Source organism: Schistocerca gregaria, chromosome X, assembly GCF_023897955.1.
Source record: "Schistocerca gregaria isolate iqSchGreg1 chromosome X, iqSchGreg1.2, whole genome shotgun sequence".
In the NCBI taxonomy this organism is placed as follows: Eukaryota; Metazoa; Arthropoda; class Insecta; order Orthoptera; family Acrididae; genus Schistocerca; species Schistocerca gregaria.
In genome coordinates, this window is record NC_064931.1 from 504,628,760 (window position 1) to 504,651,667 (window position 22,908).

Consider the following 22,908-nt stretch of genomic DNA (forward strand, 5'->3'; position numbering starts at 1 on the left):
GCAGAGCCCATGGGCAAAACAAGTGACACCTGAGGTGTCCCAAGTGACGTGCTGCATTCTCCACCACTGCTACATCCTGAGGCAGCCATACGCACATTCAGCTATTCGTGAATTGTCACCAACTCCTCCTGTGTCCGCACATAGCATGCACATGTCCTCATCATCCTGAGGAAGTGAACTATAGAAACAGACAGAATCCCAGATATGCAACTTGCTACCCTCCTGATGTGTCACCAATGGACACTGATGCATTAATGAGTTATGTAGCTGGGTGTTCAAAGAGCAACTACTGTACTATAGACTGAATGAATTTACCCTTACATAAACATGAGATTTAACCTGTTAAAACAGAACAGCGTGCACAGAAATTAATAAACATACTATGAGGAAAAGATAGAAAAAGATGAACATTTAACTTGCCACTCTGTAGATGAATATCAGTGGAGAGCTAGCTTACCTTGCAAACTGCAGATGGAAGGAGGAAGATTATGGTATAATGTCCCATTAATGACAAGGTCAACTGGCACATAGCTCAAGCTTTGTCTAGGGAAGGAAATTGAGGCCTATCATTTTCAAAGCGCTATCACGGTATGTGCCTTAGCATTTTAGGCAAACCATGGAAACCTGAATCTGGATGGGAAATTGTAATGCCCTTATTCAACAAGCAAGTTCAGCATTTTAATGACTGCAGAACACTGTTCAACCACAGCAGATGGAGAGATGAACAAGATGGAAATATGAGCATAGCATTAAAATAAGCAAAACAGAGAAAAATCACTAGAAGAGCATTATGTCTATTCATCTAAAAGATTTAATTTTTTTTCTCAATACACTGCTCTGTCCAAGAAAATATGCTAATAAGAATATACTGCTAGGTTTGGTACTGGACTGAGAATTACTTCCAAGACAGATGCAGCATACTACGCTGTACCAAGAGTTATTCACAGACAGAGAAAAGTTTGTGTGTACTACAGGGAAGTTGCTGTGGCTATTTCAGTTCATGTTATACATTAATTACTTATTGGATGATATGCTTTAAAAGACTGATGAACCATGGAGGAATTATCCTAATGTGTCTGGAGCTGACCTATACAGCAGAGGATACCAACCTGACTGTCACCTGCCATACAAACCAACAACCAGGAGTGATGGTCTGGAGTGCCATTTCTTTTCATAGCAGAACCCCATTGGCACCCTTAGAACACAGCAGTACGTTTCATGGTCAGGCATCCTGTGCTTACATTTCACCAAGATAATACCTGCCTGCACACAGTGAGATTTTCTACTGCTTATATTCGTGCTTGCCAAACCTTACCTTGGCCAACAAATCTCTCACAAGTTGACAACATTTGGAAGAGTATAAGCAGGGCCCTCCAAACAATCCCAGGATTTTGATGATCTAATGTTCCAATTGGACAGAATTTGGCATGTTATCCTTCAGGAGGACATCCAACAACATGATCAGTGCCAAGCCAAATAACTGCTTGCATAAGGGCTAGAGGTGGACCAATGCATTACTGACTTGCTAAATTTGTGAAGCTCTTTCTCTTGAATAATCATATCATTTTTCTGACATTGTAATTATTTGCTTGCCTGTACATGTAAATCGCATCTTTCAATTTTTGTCCTATTTGGAAAGTTCCTTCGTGATGAGGCTTCTTTTTCTTACAGTGTATTAGTTGCCATCTCTGATGTTTTACAGTTATGGAGAAGCATTATTATACAAAACTATTTGAAACAAACAGTAAATTACGGCACTGTACCAACCTGGTACAAAAACACAAAGTGACATAGTGAATTTCACAAATTTTGAAGTACAGACTCAAGGGGTCACAAATGGAGCCAACCAAGTTACAGGAATAGGAGTGGCAATGTGTAGATACACACAGTGCAAAAATTACACAGGTAAAGTATAGGCGAGCATAATATTAGCCTTCAATTTACTGGTAGGATGTTGGGAAACTACATTATGTCTATGAAAGAAATTGCTTAAATATAACTTTAACAGCCTGTAGTGGAATACTGATTGAATATGAAAGGGCCGTATGTGTGCCATTTTGAAGGAAACCATTCCTGCATTCACATTACTTGATTTAGTGCAAAACAAAAGAAATCTAGATCTGAATGGCTAGATAGGGATATGAGTGCTACTCCACCAAAATCGAAGTGCCACACTAACTCACTGTGTCACCTTGTTCACTGCATTCATATTAAGGGAAAAAGAAAGGGGGGGGGGGGGGGAGGGTCACAACATTAATAGTTTTGGAAAAAAATAAATTGCAATGAAATCCAGACCATCAGCTGCTTACAGGCGTTGATAAATATCAACGGGGACAGTTGAAAATGTGTGTCCCGTCATGTCTGAAAGAACAGATCCCATCTTCATATACACAAGACTTACCAGCCAATTATCTTCAGTGCGGATGCACTCACATTGTTCAAACTCTTACGGGAATCAGTATACTGGCTGCCACGAGTGATGAGTATAGTGGGCAGGGGCACCACAAATGTAGCGTGTGGACAGTAAGTTGGAAATCTGGGTCTCTCAGGGAGCATGCCACAAATAAGTCCCTACAGTCGCACTATCTTCTGTGGCCTCATGAGTCAGTCCGATAGAGCATCTGCCATGTAAGCAGGAGATCCCGGGTTAGAGTCCCAGTCGGGGTCACACATTGGCACACAATGATCTGGATTTCATTGTAATTTCATTCTTTGACAGCTGCAAGATCTGTTCTTTCGGACAGGTCCAAAAGAACAGATACCATCTTCAGATAGTTTTAGGCTTGTTCATTTCAGAAGAGAGTGTAATGCAAACACTGAAAAATCTGAAATGGCATTCATTCTGAGAAAAACATCAAATACCTTATGAAAATTTACTTGCAAAATTTTCAGAAACCACTTTAGAGAGTAGAAAAATATGAATATTCTTAAGCCCTGTACAGATCATTAATGGAGATGAAATTACACTAATAACAGTATACACAGAAGCAGATAAGTAATAATTATTCCTACACACCATCCATAAATTGAAAACGATGAACCCATTATTATTATTATTATTATTATTATTATTATTTTTAAAAAAAGAGACTTCAATATATACCAAATTGTAGTTTGAAGATTATGGATGTGGACGTCAATAATATCCAACATGGATTTTATCTCTAATTATAGTTTACGGTGATTCTCGCAAATCGAAACTATGTACATTGACAATATACAATGCAAGGATCATTCATTACAGTACCTTGAGAAAGGTTCGAAGTTAGAGTAGTCTCTTCAAGGTGATGTAGCTCCTCAATCTCCTGTGTAAGAAGGCCAGCTATATGTACTAATATGCCTCTCAACGCTAGGTACTCTTTCCATGGAGGAGGTTGAATTAAGGACTGATACAATGAGAGATATTCAGCAGCACTCTCTCCAGCAGTACTAAGCTCACGAAGATATGCTGTTAAAAGATCAATTATCTGCAACATAAAGACAACATGATCAGCAAACAAAATATTTAGCACAGATAAAAGTTGAGTATTCATTAAACAGCCCTTACTATACTAGTTCACAATACTTAACCAAGGGAATCTCCCTGCAGCCTGATGAATTCCACCTAAAGGTTTGATTTTCACATACAGCAAAACCCTGTTTACACACTTTTCAGTGGACTGGCCCAAAAACATGTAAAATGTAGGTAAGTGTAAAATACGAGAAAGAATAGGAAAAACAACAAGCAAAAATGAATAAATTACTCTTGCTGTCATTCTCTTTATAATGCTCAAATTATGAAATTAAAACAAATTGTACTTTTTAAAAAGTTCTGACATAATTGTTTTTATTTTTTTCTAACATCAATTAGCTCTACTCTTTCATGAAACCACACTAAAAAGGCATTCATGTTCTAATGTGAGACTTATTATTGATAACCGTTATAAACTTATGGTACATAAAACTTGAAACACAATACTGGTTAAAGCACTAAGTTGGTAGTCTTCGTAACCATAAAACAATAAGCACAAAATACAAAGCTTGTTGCCAACAAGGTGGTCCCTCGGTTCAGAAACATCCAGGGTGAGAAAGAGGGCAGAAATTGTCGTTATGTTACAGAGCATCTTGAGGAGGAATGTTTACGACTGATATCGTGTTGTACCAACATAAGACTGCATGCCTAGTGTGGATTAGTGTATTTCATGCAGAAGTAACAACTATTCATGATGGCCTATTATGGAGATGGCCATCTTCAAAAGTGGTGTTTATTTGTATACATGCCTGTGCAATCAAATTAAAACTGTTGTATTACAGCACCGTGAGCAGAAGAAGATACCTACTAGAGTCATTATTGTCAGATTGTGATTACCATTAAGGCAGTGACTCAGCATATTTATACTTCTGCGCACTTCCCAACACAACATACCTATAATGCAGGGACTACGATGCAACATGCCGACAATGAAAATCTGGCTTCCTGTGCAAACGCTGCTTTATGTGATCAATAACTTTGTGTATAGTCTGTGTTTTCTGCTTTTTCCAAGGCTGACTTTGAGCAGGAATATGATGCACTTTTTGCAGAAATCTGTATGAATATCAGTGTTAAATATCGTGATAACGTCAAAGAAAACTTAAAATGTGGGAAATGTACCACTGAATTGTTAGTGACAGGAAAGCATTGTATTGAGGTAATAGGAGTTCTGTTGTGTCCGACAAAAGTGAATGTAAAAAAAAAGGAAATGTAAAATGTGGGAATGTAAAAATGGGTTTTTACTGTAACAGAATGGGATTACTTCTTGGTACCATAGGGGAATGTTGTCATTGTACAACAGCAAAAGTTGGAAAATAATGTTAGATCCAATTTGCTACACACACTGTTCAAAATAAGTATGCACAGCAAAGTGAAACGGGCACTTTTAACAGCAAGCAATATAAAGCATTCAGGAAGGGGTTGGTGATGAATTTTTAAAGCACTAACTCACGACAATCGCAGCACAGCACTGAAAGGTATTATTCAACTTTAAATGACAGGTATAACTGATCTTATGATAATACTTTTTTTTTTGTTTAACGCTGTTATCCATATTTACTTTGATTACTTTTGTAAATATCCTCAACTTTGTCTCATTTAAACCGTTTAAAGTCGTTATTACATAATTTATTTATACAAAAAATGGAAAGATGATGATGATGATGTGAAACATCTTTGGACAGGTCAGCTGTGTACCAATAAATTCAAGAGCCTAAAATTTTGGTGATCCAGTTTTATTAGCACATTCTTTTTACTCCACTTGGTTCAAATCAACACTAACACAACTGCTTACATTATAGACACTGTTCATGTATTAAAATGCTATTTGAATTCTCTTAACAGTTATGGACTTGCAGAACAGTGGAAGAACAGCTTAACATTTATCTTTCCAATGATGTGTTAGGTGGCAACTTGGCACACAAAATGACAGAGTCCTACTTTCTGTGTGTCTATCTGGCATATAATACTTCACTTCATATTGGAAGCAGGAGATGGTCTACCCTTACATCAACAGATAACTACTATCTGTGAGAAAGAAAAAGGAGCAAGTTTAGGGTCCCAATTACAGAGATGTTATTAGAGAGTCAATCTCAGATGGGCAATGGCAGATACATATATTGGCCATACTTTCGTTGGTGAACTTATCTCAATAATCAACAAAAGAAAAGTTTCTCTCTCTGTAGTTCTGTTTTATTTTTTGATAGCAGAAATTTATTCTGATTACGTATGAAGGACAAATGCACAAGATGATCAGCAGTCACAATGCCATAAGACACCTATCCCTTCTAATGCAAGTGTATAATCATGAAAGACATAGCCATGGTAGCTCTCGTATATGAATCTCACGGCTAAACAATTATTGTATCAGAAACTGTAGATCACTGATTAGATATGAAATGTTTACAGAATACTTGATGTCTCATGGTTGCAACTTCATTTTTATAGTGGATACAGAACTCCCTTTAGAGCAGTTCTTGAGCATTGTTCATAAGTTAAGACCCTTACCGGTAGGATTAATAGAGGAATTTGAGAAGACCCAAAACATAGTTAATCAAAGTTTCATTTAGTAAGTGCAAGAGCATTATGGAGCTACCCATTAAACTACACTGGCAGAAACTACAGGAGTGCCACATGCATAATGGAGATTGGAGATATTTTACATTTCATGAAATGATAATGATGGGAAAGTCAGAGGGATCAGAACTCATGTGGAGGCTTATCAGCTCTCATTCTTACTGAGAACCATTTTCAAATGGAAAATTCATGAGTTTAAATGGGTGTGTGGAGTATCGATGTATTTTGAACAATTAAACCACAGTATTTGTTGGACCAACAAAAAGTGGCGCTGATACACACGTGCACAGTCAGGAACAATGAGGTAAAGACTATTTAGTCTCTACATACATTCAGTCCAGCTATGATGTATAGTTTCAACAGAAACTTTATGTACAGAGGGTAAGAAATCCAGAAGGATGCCTATTGTTGTATTACCACTGTCTTCCAAGACCCTATGATGGATATGGGAGAAGTTGTATGTTAACCATGAACACCTTTTTTTGTATCTACACATCATAGTAGCATTTGTACAATCAGGATGACTGTGCAATGAACATACTGCTCAGTCATGTATACTTTCATTGTACAACCCTATCAGAAAGTGGCCATAGTCATTTTACAATACAGTTATGTCGAAACCACATTTATTCATTTATCGCACATTCAAAGACCTGTGACATAGTATTTTAAAACATGTCATACATTCTACAGTTTTCATCATGTAATAGCATAAATTATTCCACTGTAGTGTTCATCAGTGTAAGACCCTCACCAGTAGGATATTTTTTAGCAAAAACTGACTAAGGAAATAATAATGAGTTGAAAAGAAAGTTAAACAAAACAGAAACTGCATATTAGTTAAAGGTTACAGTGTGTGATAAGGAAAAATGTCAGTAAAGTAGAAGAGAAAAAAAGAAGATAGGTAAGTGCAGATCAGATAGTTGCCTGCCACTTTCAATAACAGGAAGGAAAAGCCTTGGAATTGCATCAACCTTCTTTCTTTCGATTTGATATTACAATTTTTTAAATGGCCCTTCAGCAACAGCAGCTGGTTCTTGTGTGTGTGTGTGTGTGTGTGTGTGTGTGTGTGTGTGTGTGTGTGTGTGTGTGTGTGCGCTTCAGGCTTCATCTTTTGCATCTATATCATTGTGTGATGTTTTATTTTCATTATCATCACTGTCATTTAGTGTTATGATTATGTTTCGTCTCGCTGCAGATCTGCTCTCAAAATAGTGTCTAGGTCTGCCCATTGATCTAAGCAAGTTATAAGAGTTGTCGTTTGCTATCATTTGTCATCTAACCTGTGTATGAGAGATGAGGTGTGGTATTCCATGTTTGGGGTGGCATATTCTTGGCTCAGATGGCTGTTCATCCGATTTAAGCATGTTGGATATGGACCATGTCCGGTTAGTAAATGTATCATTTTCTGGCTTGGAGTAGTGTGTTGTATTCCTAACCTTTCCCGTATGTTGGAAAGGAACTTAGACTGTCTTTGCCTTCTTACGTTCCCCTAACTATATTCTTACACCTATTCTAATTACCAAATAAAAATGCTCCATGATTTTGTGCAGAAAAATTGGGGGCTCGTCCACTATTAGAAGCTCAAGTATGACGAAGTGTTGTGTTCAAGGTAATTGTTAGTTAATTTTTTGTGCATCGGTTGTTGCAATATGCCACTGGCTCTCTCCACATATCGTGCATGGGAGACTGCTGACACTACCACGAACAGTTTATTGCCATATGCTGTAATTCTGTCAGCATATTGAATGCTCTTTATGAGATGTAATAAAGGTTCTACTACTAGATCCCAAAATATGGGAATGCTTGTTGGTTCTTGTGAGGATCTCTTATGGAGTTTTTTGACCACTAATGGTTCCATTTGCCATTCAACAACCCTGTTCCAATATTACTTCCATAGGCTGCAGTACAGTATGGTGCTATCCACAGAGCCATTAGATGAGCAAAAAGAGCAGGCCAACAGAGGCTGTCCAATGTACGTGCAATGTCTACCATTATGGCTATCACATATTTCTGAACTGTGTTTTCCAGTATGCAGGCTGCTTGATTTATTGCATTGTCGATTGATTTGTTTTTCCAAGGCCTATGAGGAGCACGTATTTGCTATTTTCCACACTACGGGTATTGTCTCCTGCCACAGGGAATCAGTTGGAAAGGGGATAATAAGCAGCGTGATCTGTTGTAGCACTTCTAGTGGATGTTGGCAGGTCCAGTGGGCTTATTTCTTCTTCAGTCTCGGATTACTCATGCGACATCCTTTAGCACAAAGGGACAAGTTATGGTTTAAGTTCCGTAGTAAAGCTGCTGTTCTGCTCGTAGGTTGGTGCGTACATGTACAGCTGTATTTTGATCATCAGGCAGGAGTTTTTGGAGTAAGTAATTTGACAGCCACCATCTTGTTGCAGAGCTGACAAGGCCAGTGGGGTTTTGATGTTTTCTGCTGAAATTTTGTAAGGTAATCCTTATAAATTTTCCTGTAATTGTGTCTGTGTAAAATTGTCCCAATGTTATTTCTTTGTCTGAAAAATGGCTGTTCTGTATCTACTTTTCATCTCTCTGTGTATATCCAGTCTTGCCTGCCTTTCTATAGCATTGTTTGTTCACTGGTAGTAATTTTTAGGTTGCCTTGTTTGTTTCTTTTGATTGTAAGCTTGAGCTACCATGGGATTTTTGAGTGTTGTTTTGGTTTATTGTTTGTGTGGTGTTTCCGTCATTTGTGCTGTCTGTGTCAGTTCAGTCAGTGTACGGATTTTGTAGTCCATGCTTGCAGTTTGCAGAGGCTAATCTGATACAATTTCTCAGAATCTACCCCAGTCCGCTTGTAAGAGTCTCTTATCAGAGACATCATTTGCTGCACTGCTGGTCTGGGTTTTTATTGTGATTACGTTTTGGTCACTTTGTTGGCAATCTTCAAGAATGGCCCAGTCTCCTATTTCCGTGCGAGCTTTATTATTAATAAACATATCCATGTTAGTTTTCTTTCATGTGATTCCTTGAAAGGTAGGTGGTAGCTGAGAATGAGTAGGTTCTGTTCTTTAGTGTACTGTTTACCACACAGGGTGGATATAATTACACTTTTGCCACATGAGAGAGTTTCTCATGAAAAATTAGTGATTTTCAGACAATGAAACTTTGTGGACACATTTGCAAGGACGTGCAGAAGAGAAATAATGAACAAACCACTGAAAGAAACAAATTTTAACTTTCACATGAAATTTGTTAATTGTGTACCATGTTTCCATTCAAGGTTAAAAATGTTGCCCAATGTGACTATCATCTGCATCCACAACAGCCTGCAACTGCAGAAGAGATACCATTCCACAATTTTTCGTAGCACTTTTCCACCAATGAACAATGGAATGTTCAAATAATGTGAAGATCACACATTGTGTCTGGCATTCTCAATCATGGCAACAGTAACTTTTTCAACAAACTGTGATGCTATTGGCTGTCGGTCTCTCCCAGGAGTAATTCCCTATTTGCGAGTTAATTTGATCATTTGAATTAGTCTTCAACTCCAGTGTGGAAAGAGGACCTCTCTGTTTTCCTTTAATGGGTTGATACTCTTGAAGAACAACAGCACTATTGCTGTTGTTTTGATAAAAAAATCTTTGACTGAAGCCCTGCTTATCTTGAGTGGACCCATTTTGACTATCTGCAACTGTAATGCACCCTACATCACCACACCAGTACCAAAGCTTAACAGGAAGTTGTGACAGTAACACTACTAACACTGCAAATCCTGCCACCCACAGTCTGAACATCATTCCTACAAAGCTGTATACTCATATGGTAAAGAGCTATCCATCTACACTGGCTCAAGCAATGAAAGTTAAATTACAACCACCCCATACTTCCTCCATCGGTAGTTGTGTTGGATGCCATAACATTGACTTTTCCTTAATGTCTGCACATACTTAAAGGCTTTTGTTTTGTGCAATGTTTCTAGTGTAATGTACATATGGTTCTATATTGTTAGAGTATTGTGCGTAGACACAGGCTATGACCCAGATGGTCCTATGGTTACCATGTGCTCACCACAGTTTTTACTTACTTTGGTTGCAACATTTTTATAGAGTACTATCATGGCAACCACTGGCATTTAGTCACCAGTAATTGTTATTGTTCCCAAAGGAAGGCATGTAAGCTGACCATCTTTGAAGTATAGGGCTTGGGGCAAATTACATTTGCATCGAGTTCCACATCAACATTTGTTTGTTTTGCAATAACGGGCCTACTTCTTCTGGCATTAAGCTGCATTATTCTCATCACGGGAATTTCATAAAGACATAGCAGTGCGGCATTGTCTTTGTGTGGTTGAACACAATTCTTTCATGTATTCTGTAGAGGTTTAGTTACTCAGAGTGATGCCCCATCAATTAAATATAATACTTAGCAGATAAAGCACATTCATTATTACATCAACATACAGCCAGAGCAAAATTGAACTCATGCATGAAGAATGTTGCTATTTATAGAAAATATCAACTGTTCCAGAAGATACAAGCCTTACAAACGTAAGAGATTTTGAGAACATTCTAGAAATGACACATACTAAATAACAAACATGGAGGCCAGCTTCAAACTGGTGCCCCCAAAGCACACCAGCCAGCAGAATTAACCATTACACCACACTGCATGCAGCATAGCTTATGGCAATATTTATGCAGACACTCACATCACATGAAACATTCTCACAGTATTGCGAGGTACAAAGCTACAATATGTTTATGATATATATCCAATTGACAACCAATGCACTGAAAAATCTTTTTTAATTTTTTATGCAACACATTATGACACTTTTGTTGTATAAAAAGCATATCATGAAAGCAGAGCAATATATTTACTGGTGGGTTTTAAGCTGCTTACACACACCAATCATACCCGAGATGTGCTGGGACATGCTCGGTTGAGAAAGCAGTAAAGATATGCATGCAATTCATTGATTTTGTTTCAAGCCAGTTGCAATACAACACAGAGCGAGTCATCTCGTCCACCTCATGCAGAGAGATTTAATGAAATATTGTTACTGACTATTAACATACCTTTCGCTTTCGTACAGCTACTTGACAAAAACTTTCAAGCATGTTGCAAGTAACTTGTCGAGCTAGTCTGCTGCAGGGATTGAACAGGACATTTCTCAACCATGATCCTTCCCATAACAACAAGGGTTCTGGTTCACCAAAAACTTTACGGTGCCAACGGCCAAAGTATTTTTCTGCTAGGTATATCTGCCTCCATTCATTCTGTTAGCAAAGCAAGTAATTACAACAAATTCACCATTTTGTCATAATATATAATATTCTCTTAGATTATGCAACTATAGAAAAATCAAATACAGGTAATTTAATTGCTCCCAGTATATCACAAAGGATGAGAGAGAGAGAGAGAGAGAGAGAGAGAGAGAGAGAGAGAGAGAGAGAGAGAGAGAGACAAACACACACACACAAAAGATAATTTTTCCACAATGGGAGCTCTACTTCTGTTGTCAGTGAAAATAAATATTATGCTAGAGTGCATAACTGAAGGGCTTATTATAAAAATCCTGAAAGGATACCTTCCAAGATTCATCATAAAATATATTTCTTTTCACATAATACATCTCACTTAATGATGATGGGAATAAAATTAGAGAAATGTGAATTTATAGAGAAGTGATGGTATAGTCACTCTGCTGATTTATGTACCCAATGGGGAAACCCTCATTTTCTACTTTTTTAAACTGTATACCTACTTTATGGGGTCACACAGACTTATCTCTGATCACATCTGTATGCCACAGGATATCATCATAGGCCAAAATATCATTACAATTATACTATATTCCTTTCACTTGAAAGAAACACAAAGTTGGTTTCATAGCTTAATGAAAATATGGTGTTACACACACACACACACACACACACACACACACACACACACACACACACACACACACACGATAGACATTACTTTTATTTATTCATTGCCAGACTAGTATCAACAGAATGTATTTTTATTTGTTCACTGCCAGACTAATACTGAGTACACATGCCCATAATTAACGGTATCGGCAACATAGAAGACAAAATATCTTTCAAAATACATTTACCTAAAAGTTGCTTAGCACATGCCAAAGACGGTTGCCATTAATGTTCATCTAATTTTATATACCATGTCGTCTGACCACTGTGTCCGGATGACTTAGTGGCCAGATCATTTGTCTACTAAGCGGGGACCCAGGTTTGAATCCTGGTCAGGCTCAAATTTTCAGCTTTCCTCATTGATTTAAATAAGTGTCCACCCATAGCCAATGTCTGTAATTCCTTTGTGCATTAATATCTAATTATTTGAGAGTGATAATCAGCATGTACAACAGTGAATGGCAATGTGCTTTGCATCCAAAGATAGTGACTGACTTGCTTATATCATAAATATAATTTGATTTCTAAATTGAATTATTTGTGTTAACAAAATATCTAGACAAAGGAATGTACTTTGGTGGCGTGTATGACTGAATAGCATTGTCTTACATCACTGTCTCTGTGTTTTGGTGAAGATAGATTCATGCTAATGAAATTCACATGTTCTCTGAATCTTGTTTTGAAATTTGTTCCCATATGTTGTACATCTATTTTCTTGCATTTATCATAGTTTAGCTTATAAACACAGGTTTGTTATAAGGAATGAGAAGTACTTGATCACACTAGATGGTGAGTTCTGAAGCTTATTCCCAGTTTGTTATTGAAGATGAAGTTTCATTTTATTTTGATTTTATTCCCCAATGTGATATTTGAATATCTGAAAGCTGCAGAGCACTATATATACAAGATAATCTTTCCAGTACTTACTTTGTTTAGATTCCTCGATGACAAATCTGCAATCTTTTCTGGTTTACGCATGTACCAGTAGGCATAGTAATATTTTGGATCTCCTTGTAAATATTTTTCCAATACTATATTGATTCCCTCTTTAGGGCTGATATTAGCCAGGGCGTCGACTGTCTTATCCTAATAAAAAAAAGAGGATATAATAAGTGGCTTGTTCATTTTAAACAACATACAATGAAGTAATATGATTAATATATACACACAGTGAGCATAAGTTTATGGTTAAGAATGTGAAGTACCAGCTGCATTATAATAAATAAAAATATGTGATCTGTTGTTAATAGAAATCACATGAAAACTGACCAAGAGACAAAACAGGTTTTTATTATTCTACTACAATGTGTAGACAATCAAACTTTTGCTCCTCCTGGCATACCAAGTATTCAAATAACCTAAAAGAATGGAATTTGGCAACATTCTCGAAAACCACTGATATTTTGAGATGTGAAGCAGTCCTCTTGTATACTTTGTGTGTCCCAAACACAAGATGACCTTTGTTCATCTGACGAAGTATCTAGCGCTACTGATTTTTTCTAACTTAATCCGACCTTTATTAATTGTCAACCAGAAAGTGCAAGGTCTTGGATATCAAGTAAGTATGGAGTACAGGTCACACAGAATTTAGCCAAATATTGCACAACTCGATTCATATCATAACAGCACAAAAGTTAATTATGCTCTCTCAGTGGTACTTGGATGGGGAAAATGTGTTGTAGTAAATCCCCACCTTACATCTGATGTTAAATGCACAAATTCATTACTTTGTACGTCTTGTTGCACATCATCTCCATTTTGTACAATATGAAATGCATGCAAATGCTACAATGCACACCACATGTGTGTGATGTTTTAGGCCTGGAGGACTTTTCTATAGAAGTGGTATAGCATATCCTAAATATTACGAATGTTTCTGAACCTACTGGCTGGCCCAGTCGGGGCATTGCTATTGAAGCAACTCTATGTAAATTGGAGTTATTTTAGGATGTCACAATCAAATCTAGACATCACAAATCTATCATTATAAATTCAAAACATGGTATTAACAAGAAAAGTGCATTAGAGCATAAATTTTATTATGCCCATCATAGCATACAAAATGACGACAAACTAACAATATTAACTACTACTGTGCCTACCAAAATTTCTATAATTAGCAGTATTTAATTTTCATTTCAAAAAATCAACTTGCAGTTACAGATTTTTCATTGAGTAAATATGGGTAAAGCAATTAATACATTTCAGTTAAGCACACAGCCATTAAATTCTTAGATGCAAATAGTGCACAGTCAAGTGCTATGTGTGAAGTGTAAGAATAATCTGATGCAGGGCACCCACTAACACGACACGGCATGGCACGGCATGACATGTCACGTGAAGTAACACTTGGTGTGACAGAAACATGTCAGCAATATGTTATTCTTTTGGACATACGTCAAAAGAAGTAACGAGGCACCATGTTTCCTTTGGATGACGACTGCATTCTGGCTTCAGTCAACTTAATGTTTTATACAAATGAACCAATTCTACATCCATCTTTGTCATTAGTTTCTCGTAAAAGTTTTACTTTTCGTATAAACAATTTAAAAACAATTGTTTTTGGATTCACATGTGTTCTCCACTATGCAATCATCTTTCTCATTCTATTTCAAGGAAACTATATGATACAAAAAATTGAGTCTTTTGCACCTGAAGTTTGACATTGCAGCTTGATAATGATCTAGTGCTGTATGTTATTGCTTGTAGTTATTATGCTACTTCAAAATTAAGTAAACTACCAACTTATTTTGTTAAGTTCACAGTGAAAAATATAACTGCTGGCCAGTTTACATTTTAGGCCATACCTGGATGCATAAAAAATCTAGCTAACACATCGAAATTATTTTTAACACTGGAAGACGAGCCATAAGTATTTCAGCTCTCGAGTAAATAGGTGATACTCCTGGTATTCTGCCATGATGGGCTCAAATGTGCTATACTCGATGATGCTGTATGGTTTTCTGGTATGTTTCTCTCTTTTGTATGTGCTTTATGAAGTCAGTTACAGTCACATTTTTGATTAACATTGCATTAACAGTTATTTTCATTTTAGAACTAGAGATTGACCATCACATATCCAGTAGCAGAGTTGGATGTATACAGTATGCTCAATTTTCCTTGCCTGCACTAAAATCACCAGTCACAAAACATTCAGTAACTATTTTTGTTCAAATACTGTTGAACAACTGACACATGTTATAGTGAGGAATGAATATGAAATTGGATTTCACTATTACTATAACTAAAGCATGCTGTGTTCTGGACAGAATGCCATGTTCTGGGCAATACATGAGAGAGATGGCCACCAACTTGAAGACACATTTACTGTGAAATGTTCTGAGTCAGCCACAAACGTGGCTGTAAGAAGAAGTAGTATGTCAGCTGTAAGACAAAGAGATGCAATGCAGTGGCCAGTTATTTTCTAAGTGAGACTGAAAAGAGGACAGCAAAATCTGAAGTGTTACATAAGGCAGAATATAAGCTGTCATATGCCATTCCATTTGCATGTATATCAACATTTCCATGAATACTCTGCAGCTCAAAGTTAAGCATCTAACAGAGGGTTCGTCATGCCATCTTCAGACTAATTATCTACTGTTCCACTCTTTCACAGCCTGAGGGAAAAACGAACTATCAAATCATCCTGTGCAAGCTCTGAATCCTATTATTTTATTACGTTGATGTTTACGAAGGAAATGAATGATCACATTGATCATTTCTCCCTATGCAGGTGAGCATCAATAAGATATTTTCACATTTGGAGGAGAAATTTTGTGACTGAAATTTTGCAAAAAGGTCTCGCTGCAATGAAAAACACCTTTGTTTTATATCCGTGACATTTTTCCCCCTATTTCACAATAATACAAAAGTAGCTGCACTTCTTTGACGTCCTACATCAAACCTATCGGGTAAGGATCCCATACCATGCATCAATACTTCAGAAGGGGAGGGACAGGTATAATATAGGCAGTTTAATATATCTTATTACATAGAGTCAATTGCCCCCTTTTATACCACACAGACATTTTGTCTAAATCATTTTGCAATTGGTTTTTGATCTTCTGATGACTTCACTAAATGGTAAAAACAATATCATCTGCAAACAATCTAAGAGAGCTGCTCATATTGTCTCCTAAATCATGTGCACGGATTATGAACAGCAGAAAACCTACAACGCTTCCTTGGGGAACATTAGATATCACTTCCATTTTACTCGATGACATCTTACTAAAAACTGTGACCTATCTAACAGGAGATAGCAAATCCAGTTGTACAACTGTTATGATACTCCTTAGGCACATAATTTGATTAGGAGCTGCTTGTGAGAAACGGTATTAAAAGCAAACTTCCTGGCAGATTAAAATTGTGTGCCCGACCGAGACTCGAACTCGGGACCTTTGCCTTTCGCGGGCAAGTGCTCTACCAACTGAGCTATCGAAGCACGACTCACGAACGGTACTCACAGCTTTACTTCTGCCACTATCCGTCTCCTACCTTCCAAACTTTACAGAAGCTCTTCTGCGAAACATGCAGAACTAGCAGTCCTGAAAGAAAGGATACTGTGGAGACATGGCTTAGCCACAGCCTGGGGGATGTTTCCAGAATGAGATTTTCACTCTGCAGCGAAGCTGTGAGTACCGGTCGTGAGTCGTGCTTCGGTAGCTCAGTTGGTAGAGCACTTGCCCGTGAAAGGCAAAGGTCCCGAGTTCGAGTCTCGGTCGGGCACACAGTTTTAATCTGCCAGGAAGTTTCATATCCGCGCACACTCCGCTGCAGAGTGAAAATCTCATTCTGGAAACATCCCCCAGGCTGTGGCTAAGCCATGTCTATACAGTATCCTTTCTTTCAGGAGTGCTAGTTCTGCATGTTTCGCAGCAGAGCTTCTGTAAAGTTTGGAAGGTAGGAGACGGATACTGGCAGAAGTAAAGCTGTGAGTACCGGTCGTGAGTCGTGCTTCGGTAGCTCAGTTGGTAGAGCACTTGCCCGCGAAAGGCAAAGGTCCCGAGTTCGAGTCTCGGTCGGGCACACAGTTTTAATCTGCCAGGAAGTTTCATATCAGCGCACACTCCGCTGCAGAGTGAAAATCTCATTCTGGTATTAAAAGCCTTCCACAAATCTAGAAATATGGAATCAATCTGAGATTCTCTGTTGGATAGCATTCATTACTTTATGTGAATAAAGAGCTCATTGTGTTTCACAAGAACAATATTTTCTGAACCCGTGCCGAAAGACCATTTTCTTCAAGGTAAGATATAATGTTCAAAAACAGTACATTTAAAAAAATCCTACAGCAAATTGATGTCACTGATACTAGTCTGTAATTCAACAGATTACTTTTATTTACCTTCTTGTATACTGGTGTGACCTATGCAACTTCCCGGTCCTTAGACACATGATCTTTCATTGGGCAAATGGTTGTATATGATATCAGCATACTCTGATAAGAACCTATATGGACCAGAAGACATGCTTTGGTAACTGATTCAAGTTGTTTTGCTACACCGATGATAACTACTTTTGTAAGTTATTCATATTGACAGCTGTTTGATTCGAATTCTGGAACATTTACTTCGTTTTCTTTGGTGAAGGGATTTCAGAAAACCATGTTTAGTTACTCTGCTTTAGTACCATGGTTATTCATACAGTGAAGGCATTGATTGTACGTTTTACATACTATTTTGTTGATTTCACTGTAAAATTTTTATTGTTGTTTCCAGTAGTTGTAAATTCTTCTAAAACGTAGTATAACAAATTAATCTGCTACTGCCATCTCTTCCTCACACCGTTCCAAAAATCCATTTTAAAGCACTACTTACTGATCATGGTCTGTTTAAGGCTGTTGGTTTACTGATTTAGGTATCACTCTTTCCAATAACATAATTGTCTAAGGAGATCCTATGGCTCACTTCATATGATGCCAAGGAGTCGACACCATTAATGTTGCTTGTTCATGAAATGAGTGTGGGTACAGTGTCATTTGTCACACCTTGTATGAAATTATACGCATGCTGCAACCAATGATTCATTCTTATCCTTTGTTATTTAATTTGTTATGCATGTTCACAATATGGTAATTCACAAATTACAAAACAATTGTCTTTATATAAAAAATGATTGTATTAAGACATGTTTCTAGTATCCAACCTCTGATCAATCACACCAGGTGTTTTATGTGTTACATTCATAATGTACAAAATATTCTATCCAGAACTGATGGAACAGTCAATCAATGAAAACTCATAGTTTTGAATTTTTGTAGTTATTTTGTGTGTCTTGACCTTAACTGCTGTGTTAAGAAAAAACACAGAATCATATTCTGTCATAATTGCAATGAAATTTTTCTATTTGTTAGATTGTGTCAAAAGAAGCACGATGCAACATGCCTAACAGAAATTTAGGAGTTTCTCAAAACTTCACCATGCAGCTCACTTTTCACAAACACTCCACATATGTGAGCTCAGCCTAAGGTGTTCAAAGAGTTGAATACATGATATAGTGAGTGAATTTTTTTTTTTTTTAAATATACCATTATTAAAGAACTATTAACTCATATGAATGCGTGGTGTCAGTTGTTCCAGACATGTCCGAAAAGAACTGATACCACATAGAATCTGCAACTGTGATACATTAAATGTAAATTGAAGGTGGGGAGAGAAAGGAATGAAAAGGGAAGGGATTACCGATGTCAGCTGCATTGAGACATCACGCAAATCATTGGTGAAAAGAAAAATGTGTGCCGGATTGTGATTCGAACCTGGGATCTCCTGCTTACCAGGCAGGTGCATTAACAACTGTGACATCTGGGACAGTGTCATCACAATTGCGCGGACTATCTCAGCACGCCTCACGGCCGAATATATTTTACGAGGAAAGCACATTTAAAGCTAAATCTATGAAAATTTAAATTCGAGTTCTCAGTTACAAATAAAGAAATACATGTTTGACTGTTTTTGAAAATTCAACTCCTGGGAGGGGGGGGGGGTTGTTCCTCAAAATCGTCTTCAATGACAACCTGTTGGTATTGCTCAATGCACACTTTTGCCCACATTGTGACTTAGTGGATGATGTTTCTTCTGCTTTCCCTGTATGTGACTTAAATGTTTGATATGTAGCCTCTTTAAACACTGACCACTTCAGCTCATCATGTTATGGAAACACCCACCACTGGAGCACCAACAATTTGCTGTGTTCAGATTCACTTAGCTCCGACGTTATACACTCACAATTACACAGAACACTATTCTGACCATAAATGACAATTGCAATGTCTTGATAACATTAAACAAGTGTTGTTCGTGGTCAAATACAACAGTGCAACATGCACGCTTGGCTAGCATCCGATTATATGTTTAAGCATGTATTTCTCACTATGTTTCCGTAGTTTTGTCCACCTCTGAACATTAGCATACGATTGTCATCAAGTTTAGGATATTCTGAAGAGAGAGAGAGAATTTTGTCCTCACTCGAGATTTCCCAAGAATTTTACAGAAAATGGTAGTGCCACACTGCTGTGAATTTTGAAGAGCTATGCAAAACAGCTACAGGACTGAAAAACATACAACGAGACAAATTGTGACTTGATAAATAGTAGCACAAATTTTTCTCTGAATGTATAAACTCTTCAAATGACTTTTGAAAACAATATCCAAACAATTATTGAAATATTTAATAATATTTTCAAAATTAGTATCCATCAACAAGTTGAGTATATATGGTGATAGTTCTGCAGTTTGTCCTCCTTTTACCATATGATGGATGCTGGAATATTGTATTCAATTGAAATTTAAATAATGTACTAAATTTACATGTTGAACAATGGAATTTTGTTACAAAAGCACACATTAGCGGTAATGAAAAACAACTTTCAGCCTTGATTGCCACAATGCTGCAGCATACAATATTGTGTAGTAGCCTAGGTTGGCATTGAGTACACACGAAGCACCTCTAAGTCGCATTTCTTGATGCATGAAGCGAACTGTCACTTTAAACTAGGTTATATGGCTGATGATAAAATCAGTACCTAATTTCAACATTAAATAGCTATCAGCCATCACTGACATCCTCGTATTTATGACATGTTTTTACTCAGGAAGAAGGGAAAATGCTATTTTCTGCAAAATTTCATTAAAGACAGTCAATTTTATGGGCAACACATAATTTACCTGCTCCTATGTAGGGGTGTATGAAAAATCACACTAATGTTGTTTACCTTGTTGAAGCACTTTCCAAAAAGATCTAATATTTCAACCTTAATTAACAAATTCCTAGCTTATTTTAATATTACACATAGAGAAATAATAAACTTTTTGTATTTTATTGACCAACCTTGTTGTTTTTGGATAATGGCTGGTCAGGTTTAATGAGACTCTGAAGCATTTTGAGGCATGGCAGAATAATAGATTGCATGACAACAGGTGAATGAGAATCTTCACATGCAATAATGAACAGCTGCATCACACACCTAAAACAAAACCATAGCAGCTTATGTAGCTTTTTATGACTATTTTTACATGTCAATACAGCAAAATAAAGCTTGACACATAATTTCTATATCCAGCTACTGATCTCTCTCTCTCACACACACACACACACACACACACACACACACACACACACAGAGAGAGAGAGAGAGAGAGAGAGAGAGAGAGAGAGAGAGAGAGAGAGAGAGAGAATTATACGCATATTCTAAAGGTGTTTTATTTTGAATGTATTTTGTTTGCTGTTTTATCTATCACTTCCTCCAATTCAAATGATGTTTCATTCAAAATATTTTATGGTACTTGATATTGCTCTCTTTTTCTCATTTTTACTGGATAAACAGATTTTTTTGGTACTTTTTCCCTATTTTTGTAGGCATCAAATATTACCACTTACTGTGAATCATATTTAAAGCAAAGCTGCCCTCAAAACAAAAGCTGGTTTGGATATCACAATGCTTTAATAGATATGGTCTATGTGGGGGTGATATGTCCTTGCCTTCCTTAGACCTTTGAAATAAATTACCCAGCCAGTTCTAGGGGGGCTTACAGTTTAACATTCGTATTTTACCACAGCACAACTTCACACTTTTTCTCATCACCAAATCAGTGACAGAGGTAGCAAGAGAGATTAGTGACATAAAAAAACCTAAGACCAACTGGGGACTGATTTTGGACATTAGGATTCGAGTATAAAACTGACCTACTGAGAAATTGAGCCACATTGAATTTAATTTTATTACTTCTAATGACTGGTGCCATATTGTTCATCAGGTTCTATGGTGACCTTTTTTTTTTTTACAGTTTTTTTTTTCTTTTTTGCTCAAGCTCTCACAGCTCATCTTGTAGGTCACGTGACCATTTAGTGTTTATGTGTATGCATATCCAAAATTGCATTGGCATAGAATATCAGTAACTCTGTTATTCATATATGTTTCCACTAATGTTACATATAATTTTTAATGGTGACTAGTTTTGAATGCTTGTGTTCACTTGCAAACTATTGCCTGCAACAGAAATGTTTGACTGTAACATAACTCCTATGCATCATTCAAAAGATTTGTTCACTAGCATTACGTTACAGTCAAACATTACTGTGGTTTGAAAATGAACATAAATATTCAAAACTAGATGTCATTAAAATTATATGCAACTGACGCAAACATTAATAAATGAGAAATTTAGCGTTCAGCTATTAGTGGTCAATATCAGACCTTTGAGTTAGGTCAAATGCAATAACTTGAGTTTTGATGTTGGACTCAGAACACAGAGAAAAAAGGTGAAGCTCAGATGGGTAAGTGTAGAAACAGGAAATTTATTTCAGTGCAGGTAATTTCAGGACACGAGAAGGTAGCTAGTTACACACAATCCATTCTTAGTTACACATCACCCACTTCTAAACTATTCATCATATTTTAATGTTATTTATTAAATGTTGCTCTTAAGTATTTCAATTTATTGAGGCTGTGCCACCTGTGCTTCAAAGGAAGCTTTCACGATATTTTTAATAAATAATACATAAATTCATGTCATTTAAATGACTTCCTTGACATTTTAGTTACTTAAAGTCAGCATTCTCCATTTTCTACTGTTTTGTTTGACGTTCACGTTACACAAAAACGAAATTACTGGAGAATACTTTGCCAAAACGTCAATCATCAAACCAATGACAAATACACTAAAAGCTATAAAAAATAACCTGAAGACAAATTTACCATGGAGTAATAAAAGTTAATACCTTATCTTCTGCTCCCAACACGAGTCATCTTTTTGCACCAGAGTAGACAACAAATTCATTTCATGGCGAACGGCAAAGGTAAGTTCTACACTCGCTCTGTGTCCTCTCAGTGCTAGAGAGATACGATCCATCAGCATCTGACGTAGATGCTCAGTTGCTTGTAGGTTATCACGAGTTAATAAACACAGTAATTGTCTGACCTCTTCTTGTACCTACAGGTAAAGGTTAAAATACACTGAAAATGCAAACTTTCACATTTTGCAGACATATTTTGTTCATGGATTTTCAGAGACGAAATTAGAGAATGCTACAAAGTTATATTGCTGTATGAAGGTCACAAGTGACTTCTTTATATGTGTACAGGTGCTGTGATGACTAGAGTTTTCATATTTTCTTCTAGCAGTTTTACAGCAAATAGAAATAGTAATTAAAATCCAAGCCTTGGTTATTTAAATTCAAATCCAGTAAAAATTCTGCTGAAACATATTTTGGCCTCATCCAATGAAATAACTAAACCTTGAGGAAGTAAACATTATGTGAATCCAATATTTTAATTGATATAAATGTTAAACCATGGTATTGGGATGAGTGACACTTCGAAATGATTTACTACTATCAATATTAGCATATGTTCAATACTTATTTTCTGACACTATATATTTATGCTTGTATTAATATCAACTATAGGCATGAATTATT

General features: G+C 36.8%; 1 protein-coding gene and 2 non-coding genes across 6 annotated transcripts in view; 1 reads left to right on the forward strand and 2 right to left on the reverse strand.

Annotated features, from left to right (window-relative positions):
- The window catches only part of LOC126299607 (protein purity of essence), a 417,439-nt gene that overhangs the window by 52,714 nt on the left and 341,817 nt on the right, over positions 1-22,908 (reverse strand). For all 4 annotated transcript variants that reach the window (XM_049991638.1, XM_049991641.1, XM_049991639.1 and 1 more), the window contains exons 64-68: positions 22,210-22,421; positions 20,320-20,455; positions 12,919-13,077; positions 11,134-11,334; positions 3,248-3,467 (exon numbers count right to left, since the gene is read on the reverse strand). In XM_049991638.1, the coding sequence (XP_049847595.1) occupies positions 3,248-3,467; positions 11,134-11,334; positions 12,919-13,077; positions 20,320-20,455; positions 22,210-22,421 (928 nt within the window). The remainder of the gene's footprint in view (positions 1-3,247; positions 3,468-11,133; positions 11,335-12,918; positions 13,078-20,319; positions 20,456-22,209; positions 22,422-22,908) is intronic.
- Trnas-cga (transfer RNA serine (anticodon CGA)) lies at positions 16,362-16,436 on the reverse strand. Its single transcript has one exon. It is a non-coding gene; the product is annotated as a tRNA-Ser (tRNA).
- On the forward strand, positions 16,646-16,720 carry Trnas-uga (transfer RNA serine (anticodon UGA)). The gene has a single exon. It is a non-coding gene; the product is annotated as a tRNA-Ser (tRNA).